Source organism: Macaca thibetana, chromosome 8 (genome assembly GCF_024542745.1).
Source record: "Macaca thibetana thibetana isolate TM-01 chromosome 8, ASM2454274v1, whole genome shotgun sequence".
Lineage (NCBI taxonomy): Eukaryota > Metazoa > Chordata > Mammalia > Primates > Cercopithecidae > Macaca > Macaca thibetana.
Genome location: NC_065585.1, coordinates 131,419,767 through 131,430,449, shown reverse-complemented (window position 1 = coordinate 131,430,449; position 10,683 = coordinate 131,419,767). Strand labels below are relative to the sequence as shown.

The 10,683-nt window shown below is 46.8% G+C and overlaps 1 protein-coding gene across 1 annotated transcript; it reads right to left on the bottom strand.

Moving 5' to 3' along the window:
• Nucleotides 1–1,009: 1,009 nt before the first annotated feature.
• On the bottom strand, nt 1,010–3,237 carry CLDN23 (claudin 23). Its single transcript, XM_050800462.1, has one exon. The coding sequence runs from the start codon at nt 2,711–2,713 to the stop codon at nt 1,844–1,846; it is 870 nt and encodes a 289-aa protein (XP_050656419.1). The 5' UTR covers nt 2,714–3,237; the 3' UTR covers nt 1,010–1,843.
• Between the last annotated feature and the right edge of the window lie 7,446 nt (nt 3,238–10,683).

The following is a 10,683-nucleotide window of genomic DNA, read 5'->3' as shown; positions in this document are numbered from 1 at the left end:
AATTACCACGCAGCCTAGACTCCGCATTTCCCAGGAGTCCGGTACCTGTATGGTGTCTGCTAGGTGCTGACTTCTCAGGACCCTAACTGCTGCCTTCGGAGGTGTTAGTGGAAAAGGGCCCTGTTGCACTTTCTCCATTCTGGCTCTGTACCCTCGAGCAAGTCCCCAAGCTCATCTCGGTGGCAGGCACTCAAAGGTCTGAATACCAGCCATCAGTTGGGATTGAAATTCGAGTGAGACATAGTCCCAGCGAAAGCCTTGCAACTCCTAGTGTGGCCCATGAGCCGGCAGCATTGGCATCTCCTGGGAGCTAGTTAGGAAATCATTTCAGGGCCTCACTCCAGATCTACCCAAGCAGAATCTGCATTTGAAAGATGTTCCAAAGTGATACAGCCTACACATGAAAGCCTGGCTTCAGAAAGAGAGAAACAAGAGATTCTAGTACCGAATGGCAAGGGAAGTGAATCTCTATCATCCCTTCCACTCTAACAGGCAGCATGGGCTATTAAGTTAGCCCCATCATAGCTATTATCAGGGCTTGCTGAACTGAATGTTCCCACCTCTGACCGGCAGGTTTTAAAGATGAGATTCAGTTCAGTTAAAGGCACCCTTAAATGAACCACTTGGAATTGAAGCCAGCCCTGCTGGAGACCCAGTCCCCGTCATGGAACACATAGCTGCCTTCCTGTGATTCTAAGCACCACTGCTACAAAGGAAAAGATCTCCAGTCTCACCTCAAGTGGAAACTGGTGCTTCTTGTTCTCTCAACAATAGACTTGGCTTTGCACAGAAATAGCATGAACCTGAAAACAAAGTAATCAGGGACTTAAGTGGGGCCCGTTGGCTTTTTTTTTTTTTTTTAAAGTAACCTTATGCTAAGAGGTGCAAAGATTTGAGTGCTAGATTTCAGACACAAGTGCCCAGGCAGCCAGGAAATTGTCAGTAATGAATGTTTAAACTCCCAAAGGTTGTACTGAAGACAAGAGAGCTTTTGTGGATATACTGAAACTATTGTTTTAAAATTTAATTTATAAATAAAAGATATATACATATGTGCTTTAATGTGATTAACAGGTTCCATTTTGTACAAAATGTTAAACCTAGAGTCGTCTGTGTCCTGGACGAGGCGTCCAAAAGGTGGAATAGTACAGCGTTAGGACCTCCATTCTCCTCCCGGCTTCTGGAAGAGAAACTCTTGCATGCCCTCAACTTTCACAGCAAAAATAAGTGAGAAAAAAGATCAATCCCATTTATGCAATGATATGTAGCTATGAGTTAATCACGTTATTTCATTCCATGAAATCTATTAAACTGCTGGCATTTGCATGGCTCTAAGTTTATTTTAAGAGGCTCATTCAAACATGGCCAGGAATATATTGGCCTCTTGAGAGTTTGCATGGCAACGAGTTATACAGCAGGAAAAAGAAAAAAAAAAAAAACCCAATAATTATATTGATGCAAGATTCATCAGTACTTTAGAATATTGTCGTTTCAAGGTGTTAAATTGTTTCTGAGCACTGCTGATTTCAACACTTGTTACTGTCTCTGGTCCACGTGACTCAAATGCCACCCTTTCCATATATGCTTCAGCAAAAAAAAATATGAAAAGCCCGTCACTCCCTAAGAGGACCCTGATCCCTCTGGAGAGGAAAACTAAACTCTTCAAGAAGAAAACCAAACCCACCCTCAACTAATCGTCCAAGGAGTTCTGTTTGGTCCCACGAAAGGAAGATTTCCATCCACACCAGTGAGGGGCAAGTGTCCGGGTTCCAATTCGGAGCCAGGCGCGCCTGTGCGGGGGTGAGTCCTTTGCCACCCGGCGCCCCCCAGGCTCTACAGGCGTCTAGAGGTCGGAGTCGCAGGGCAGCGTGCTGCCGCAGGGGTGGCTGCTGCACGAGGTAGAGTCCTGGGACTGGGCCGCCTCCCACCCCTCCCCGGCGAGGACGTCCACCGAGTTGGTGTAGGCCTTGGGCGGCGGCCGGGGCATGGGGAAGCCGACCTTGGGCTTGGGCTTGCGGTGCTGGGCAGGCAGCGGTCGGTGCTGGCCGTCGCTGTAGTACTTGATGGCGGGCGTCAGCTCGGGCTCGGGCCACTCCACTCGGATGGTGCTGACGCTGCTGCGGCGAGGCCCGGCGGAGGGCGCCTTGTGGCGCTCCTTGCACCAGGGCGCGAAGCTGAGCGCCAGCGAGAAGCCGCCCAGCAGCAGCAGGCAGCTGCCCAGGTAGCCCAGCACCAGGCTGTAGCTGACCTGCACCGTGACCGGGCTGGCCGGGGCGGGCAGGACGTCGCGGTCCCTCAAGAAGTGGCTGTACCAGGACACGGGTATGAGGCTGAGGAGGCCGGCGACGAAGAGCACGACGCCCGAGAGTCCGGCCAGCACGAAGTTGGGCACGTCCTGCCAGCAGCGCACGCCCAACGACGCCAGCAGCAGCCCCAGGACCGTGACGGCCAGCGAGGTGACCATGAGTGCCCGCGCCACCAACACCGGCTGGGCCTCGAAGTAGCCCCACTCGTCCTGCTGGCCGCACTCGCGCTCGCTGCTGCTCTGCTCGCGACACATGTCCCACAGGCCCTGGTACAACTCCACGTCCACTGGCTGGTCCAGGAAGCCCTTCACCAGCCGCCAGCCGGGCGCCAGCGTGCTGGTCAGGTTGAACAGCAGCCCGCAGGGCGCGAACACCATGCCCAGCGTCATCACCACCGGCGTCCGCATCCCGGCCCGCCGCGCCGACGGCGCCCCTGCAGCCTGCCTTCCTTCTCTGCTGTCGCCTTCTCCGCCGTCTTCTCCCTGACTGTGCCCCGGGCTCCGGGGACCCGAAGTCAGCGCGGACGCCCCGGGCTCCGGGTCGGGTTCCTGCGCCCAGATCGCTCCAGGGACGCTCTTTGTCTCCTGTGCGGGGACCGTCCCCACTCAGGCTAGTTCCCTCCTTGCGTCCCGGCCGCTCCGCCCTCCTACTGGCCCCAATCGAAACCAGCCCGCGGGCGGGTCTGACTGAAACCGCGGGTCCGGGCGCGGGCGCCCAGGGGCGGCCGCAGCGGCCAAACCCGGCCCGGGAGGGAGGGACCCGAGGTGTGCGCAGGAAGCAGCGGGGCCACCTCGCGCGCGTCAGGCGAGATGGGGATCCGAGCGGCGGGGACGCCCCAACTTGCAGCCGGGTGGCTGGGCCACGCCTGGCCTAGACTGCTCCAGGCCGGAGCAAAGGTCGCCCCGCCCCTGGCTCCTCGCACCGCCCAGAGCGGCCAGGCGGGCGGTGGGCGGGGAGGGAAAGAGGCGGCGCTGCCGGGACGCGGTGGCTGCGCAGCCCTGCCGCGCAGCGGATCTCGGTTCCTAGAATTTTTTTTCCCGTGCCTGCCCTTCGACCCTGCGCTTATAGCTTCGCCCTCCACTCCCAGAAGGTTCCCGATGGCCCCCAGGTTTGCTCAGCAACTTGCAGCCACTCGCAGAGAAGTGGGCGGTGCCGAGCGCTCCCGGGGGTTGGAGGTGCGCTGGGTCAGTGTGCCGCAGCCCACCCAGTCCAGGAGCGTGTCCCAGAACGTTGCACCTGATTGATTTCCTTAATAAAGGCTCCACATTCTGGATTAAATCCGTCTCTAAAGAATCCGTGCCAGTGTATTTCTGGGCAGAAGGGTTACATGAGGATTTTCCTTTCCTTTTTCCGCCTTGTGAAAGAGTTTCAAGGGGACTAGAGGAGGGACGGGTATTCCTGGGTGTCCTGCTTAGCACTTTTTGCAGGTTTATTTAATTTTACAGGGTCCTGTGGCCTTTCCTCCTCTGTAGGTTCTTTTACAACTCTATACATTATGGAAAGCCGGTAGTATTGCAAATGACTTTTGTCAACATCAAAGCTAATGAGTTTGTCCCAGTGGAATGATTATTGCCCAGTGGATACTGACCAGTATGGCATTGATTTGTAAATTCATTTTAGCATTCCTGTTTGCCTGTGTATATGTGTCCTTTTGTTCTTTGCATTTTTTTTTTCTTTTTCTTTTGTTTATTTATTTGTTTTAAACAGGGTTGGGGAGTTTCGCCTGTGTTGCCCAGGCAGGTTGCAAACTCCTGGGCTCAGGTGAGTATCCCGCCTCAGCCTCTGGAGTAGCTAGGACTGCAGGCAAGTGGCCAGCTTCTTTGGTTTTAACATCATACTGGTTTCCTTATTCAATAAGGAGTTAAATAACATCTTTCACACATATTCATTTTATATTTGTGTGAAAGTCACGATGTTTACATTTTTTCTAAAAATTATCCTTTAACGACACTTTTTTGTATTTTCTATATTTTTACAATGAAAATGTATTACCTTTATCATTGTTTAAAATTAAAACTATTTTAAAAATTGAAGTTAATTTAGCGTTGGTTTGAAATAATTTTGAATATTTCAGAGTGGACAACACTAGGAATGGCAATGACTGCCTTTTTAAAAAGAATATTTTTAAATTTAAAAAACCTGTGGTAACATACATGTAACATACTGTTGACCATTGTAACCATCTTTAAGTGTACAGCTCAATGTACATTCACTTTGCTGATACCCTCACCACCATCCACTCCTGGGGCTTTTTCCTCTTCCCAAACTGACACTGTACCCATTAAACACTAACTCCCCTTTCCTCCCTCCCCCACAGGCCCTGGTGATCACCATTCTACTTTTTCTCTCTATAACTTTAACTACTTTAGGTACCTCATATAACTGGAATCGGACAGTATTTGTCCTTCCGTGACTGGCTTATTTCACTGAGCATGATGGCCTCCAGGTTCATCCGTACTGTAGCATGTGTCAGAATGTCCTTCCTTTTGAAGGTTGAATGATATTCCTTTGTACATAAATACCACATTTTGTTTATCCAGTCATCCACCCATGGACACTTACATTGCTTTTACCTTTTGGCTATTGTGAATAATGCTGTTGCATCATTCATGTAATAGTGATATATACATCATTTTTAATTTTTTTAATTAAAAAAGTGTTTTTCGAGATGGAGACTTGCTCTGCTGCCCAGCCTAGAGTGCAATGGCGAAATCTCGGCCCACTGCAACTTCCGGTTCCCGGGTTCAAGCAAGCAACTCTGCCTCAGCCTCCCTAGAAGCTGGGATTATAGGCACCCACCACCACGCCCAGAAAATTTTTGTATTTTTAGTAGACACAGGATTTCACCTTGTTGCCCAGGCTGGTCTCGAACTCCTGACCTCAAGTCATCTGCCAACCTTGGCTTCCCAAAGTGCTGGGATTACAGGTGTGAGCCATCGTGCCTGGTCTATACATCATTTAAAATTTGTCTTGTTTCACTATCTGTTTGGTGATGAACTATCTAAAGCAGGAATCAATTTGCCAACCCTCTTATACAGAAGGTATCATGTGCGACACTGCCACTTCATAAACACTTCATGTGATTTGAATCCTCTTCCAAAATAGTTTCCTTTTTGCTTAGATCTCTGTGGAATGAGTGAAGCCCAGGTGTTATTTACCTGTGGGGAGAAAGGGAATCCTGGGTGTTCTACCTCCTAAATCTGTCTTTCGTCCTTCCACATCTTTCTTCTCTACTGCCTCTTCCCAGTACAGGCCATTCTCCCATCTTTCTCCTTAAGCTGCTACCTGGTCTCCTACACTGGGCTTTGTGGCTCCCTTTTTATTAGCCACACCACCCTCACAGCTGGTCTCCATTAATTCTTTACAAGACCATTCCCAGTCCCACCCAGCCCTGCATTCCAGCCCTGTCTCTCCCTCCCTTCCCCCTCATCTCCTCACATTATAACCCAAAGAAACTGGATTTTTCCCCACATTTTCCCCAAGCATTGTGTGCCCTTTTGCTTCTAGACCTTTGCAAATGCCCTCCTCTTTTCCTAGTGTCCTGCCTATCACTTCCCCACTCCAATGCATCCTTAGATCTTTGCTTAAGAGCCATTTTCTCTGGGAGGGTTTCCTCATCCCCTAGATTAAGTTAATTTCCCTTTCATGTACTTCCATGACCCCCTTCTATCACAGCACTCACCACAATTCCTTAGTCCTTGAATCATCTTGTTTTCTAGCTGGTCTGGGAGTTCTCTGAGGGCAGGGACCACATAGATCTTGTTCTGTCCTGTCCTCCAAACACATCTTTGTGCCTGGGCCACCACAGCCACTCAACAAATCAATTTTATGTCTTTCTGCCCTGTGTTCTTCCACACAGTACCAACAGAATTTTCCAACAAATGACCATCTGGCCAAAGCAGATTGTAACATACATCTCCGTAAGCAGGTGGATTTGTTTGAATGTTTCTTTTTCCTCAGCATAGAAAAAATGGGTATGGGATAACTCCAGATATTTACGACAAATAAGCATAGGCCTGTGGGGAGTCACTTTCTGTGGCAATAAGGAAAGAAGTGATTGTGCTAAGCATAGCATCTGGAGATAGAGCTGACCTCTGTTCCCTGGCCTTCTGAGTTCATCTGAAATCTGAGGGAGAAATAAAGCATGAGTCACTGTGTGGCAGGAATGAATGAATGATTGCTGAGATTAAGACCTGGGCTGTGTAAGTGGATACCCAGGTTCTACCATAGATTTCTTTTCTGAAGAAGGGCCCGGTGGTAATGCAAGAATCTGTTGACTATGCTGCAGGTTTTGAAATGAATAGTGAGCCCCCAGCAATTAATTCTAAAGGGAGTAATGCTGAGTCCCCTGTTTGCCTGCACAAGCTGGGCCTCTGCTACCACCTCGCACAAAGGTGCAACCTTCTGCAACAGCTTCATCTTGGAAAGTCACATCACCAACTTTGGCCAGGACAGAGGTCCACTAGATCATCGGTCCCCAAACTCTTTGGCACCAGGGACAGTTTTCATGGAAGGTAATTTTTCCATGGGGTTGTGGGGGTGAAAGATGGCTTCGGGAGGAAACTGTTCCACCTCGGATCATCCGGCAGCCTAGATCCCTCGCATGTGCAGGTCACAATGGGGTTCACACTCCTATGAGAATCTAATGCCAACGCTCATCTGAGAGGAGGTGGAGCTGAGGCAGTAATGCTTGCTCGCCCGCGGCTTACCGCCCACTGTGCGGCCCAGTTCCTAACAGGCCACAGACTGGTACAGGTTGGTGGCCCAGGGGTTGGGGACCCCTGCACTAGATCACTGTGCCAGGATAAGATGTCCTCAGAGTCCCTCTACCAGGTCTTTATCTTACTTTCTCCAAAGTCTATTTTCTCTTTTCTTCCTGGAACTCTGAACACCCTTTCCTGTGTTTGCTAAGCGATAAGACAATTTTATTTACAATGTTATGCTATGAGAATTCTGAATATGAGTGAGACATGAACACCACTGATAATCATCCTATGGTAAATCCACTACAGTGGGTTATAGAATAAAATTTAAACTATGAAAAAACTTAAACTATGATCTTTATTTTTAAATAGCATTAAAACCGCCTGAATGGAACCAAGTCCCTTCAATATTGTATTAGTTTTTCTCGCTGGCCAGTAGTCCAACGGCTGTTTTGGAGAGTGCCTAATGTTGTAGAGTGCCTAATGTTGTAGAAAATAAATCAATAACTCTTCACATCCAGTTTAAAGTAGCCCTCCTGTTAGCTGGGTATCATTTCACTCTAATTTGTTCTCTCTATAGAATTTATCACTGCCAGGTGTTTTCTAATATTTGTGTACTGACTTATCTATATTGTTTCCTACCCTGCATTATAAGTTTCAAAGACTAGAGATGTTGCTTGTGGCTGTATCTCAGCTGCTGGAATAGTGCCTAGCTCTTAGTGGGTACTTGATACATATCTATTAAATAAATGAAAGAACTTTTGTGAAGTTCCTACATAGTAACACAATAGAAGAATATAGCATACATTGCTTTTTAAAAAATTATAGTAACATACACATAAAACTTACCATCTTAACCATGTTACGTGTACAGGTTACCTAGGTACAGGTCAGTAGTGTCAGGTTCATTCACCTTGTTGTGCAACCAATCTGCAGAACTCTTTCCAATTTGCACAACTGGAATTCTACACCCATTCATCAACTGTCCATCCTTGCTATCCCCCAAGCCCCTAGCAATCACCTCTCTACTTTCTGTCACTGTGAATTTGACTACTCTAGATATCTTATGTAAGTGAACTCATACAATATTTGTTATCTTGTGACTGGCTTACTTCACTTAGTGTGATGTGCTCAAGGTTCATCCATGTTGTAGCATATGTCAGAATTTCCTTCCTTCTTATTATGGCAAGAAATAATACCCTATTGTCAGTATATTCCAGATTTTGTTTATCCAGTCATCCACCAATGAACCCTTGGGATGCTTCTCCCTTTTTTGGCTATTGTAAATGCTGCTGTGATGTATATATCTTTTTTTTTTTTTTTTTTTTTTTTTTTTTTTTTGAGATGGAATCTCACTCTGTTGTCCAGGATGAACTGCAGTAGAGCAATCTTGGCTCATTACAACTTCCACCTCCCGGGTTCAAGTGATTCTCCTGCCTCAGCCTCCTGAGTAGCTGGGATTAACAGGCGCACACCACCATGCACGGCTAATTTTTGTATTTTTTTTGTAGAGACAGGGTTTTGCCATGTTGGCCAGGCTGGTCTCAAACTCCTGACCTCAAGTGATCCACCCACCTCGGCCTCCCAAAGTGCTGGGATTACAGGCGTGAGAGTATACAACATTTTGAAATTGTCTTATTTTGTTTTCTGTGTGGTGACTTTAGATGGCGACTAAAACAGGAATCAGCTTGCCACTCTCTCACACAAATCAGAAGGCATCCTGTGATACTATGCCACTGTTTCAAAAAATATGCTTAAATTGCGTGGTGGTGCATCCCTGTAGTCCCAGCTACATGGGAGGCTGAGGCACGAGAATCACTTGAACCCAGGAGGCAGAGGTTGCAGTGAGCTGAGATCGCACCACTGCATTCCAGGCTGGGTGACAAGAGCGAAACTCTGTCTCCAAAACAATAATAATAACAATAATAATAATAATAATAATGATAATAAATAAATAAATAAAAGATAGTTTAATTTATATAAAAGGGAAAATTTTAACCAAAAGATGTCAAATAAAACTGTGGTGGTTTGTAAGAGAAATATTGCCCCATCCCATAGGACTTATTATTTTGGATGAAGTAAAAACTAATTAATTTAACAAGCCGTTTTGACTGAGGAATCCCCTGGACTTGGGAAAGAAAAAGGAGTATAAAAGCAAGTGGCTCCTTCCATATTTTCAGGGCATAATAGCCCCCCTTCCCTGAACAGTAATACATTGTCATACTCTGAGTAGCAGGACAGACAAATTGATTTTTCACCAGTCATTGCTAAGAGTGGAACACACTGCAAACCTGCACTGGAAAGTTCTTTATCCTGTCTCACTGCTGCTCTCAGTTATGTTTTACCCGGACAGAAAAGGACAAATTCCACTGAAACAGCTACAATATGAGAAATAGAGGAGTTACTCATTATTAAGATTGATTAATACATACTGATTTCAAAAGTACATCATATAGACACACGCAGATATGCATATTGCTTGCTTTATGGTTGACATAAGAGTTGTTTAAAGTCTAGTAAATATAAAGTGAATGTCGTAAAATAGAGACATTTCTAAGCATAAGCTTTTGAGAAAGACCATTTTGTCATCAGCTTAGCCTTCTCTGCCACCTCTACCTTATAGATGCCATTCAAAACGGAACCTGTTAAACTTGCCAAACTTGTCATTTGTTTGCGAAACTTGATGCCATGGGTTAGGCATTTTATCAGGTTTTCAGTTCATTTGGATCAATAACAACATATAATGTTAACAACTGGACAGTTCTACTTTCGTTCCTGACCCTGTTACGTGTCACAAAGACCTGGGAAAAATGCCCAGCAATAGGGAACTGGGCACACCTACTATGGTATGTGCAAATAAACCAACGTTGAGGCCGGAAGGACATTAGAGAGCATGTACTCTAACATCTTACTTTCCTAATGTAAGTACCCTGGTGCAGACAGAAGTGACTTTCAAACTGATGACATGAAGGTAATTAGCGCCAACTCTGGTAGCCTTTTTTCTTCAACAGTAAAATGAAAGCCAGGTGTGGTAGCTCACACCTATCATCCCAGCACTTTGGGAAGCCAAGATGGGAGGATACCTTCAGGCTAAGAGTTCAAGACCAGCCTGGGCAACAAAGTGAGAATCTGTCTCTACCAAAAATTAAAAAAAAAAAAACAACTAGTTGGGTCTAATGTTGGGCGCCTGTAGTCTCAACTACTTGTGAGGCTGAAAAAGGAGGATTGCTTCAGCCCAGAAGGTCAAGGCTACAGTGAGCTGAGGTGGCACCACTGTGTGCCAGCCTGGGTGACAGAGCAAGACCCTGTCTCAAAAAAAAAAAAAAAAAAGTAAAATGAAATGATTAGTTTCTACTCAGTAGGATTTCTATAAGGATGAGTGAGAAAACCTTTATAAAATACGTAACACATAAAAATCATTTTTTTTTTTTTTTTTGGATGGAGTCTTGCTCTGTCACTCAGGCTGGAGTGCAGTGGCGTGATCTCGGCTCACTGCAACCTCCACCTCCCGGGTTCGAGCGATTCTCCTGCCTCAGCCTCCTGAGTAGCTGGGACTATGGTATCGTGCCACCGTGCCTGGCTAATTTTTTGTACTTTACTAGAGGCGGGGTTTCACCATGTTGGCCAGGATGGTCTCGATCTCCTGACCTTGTGATCCACTTGCCTTGGCCTCC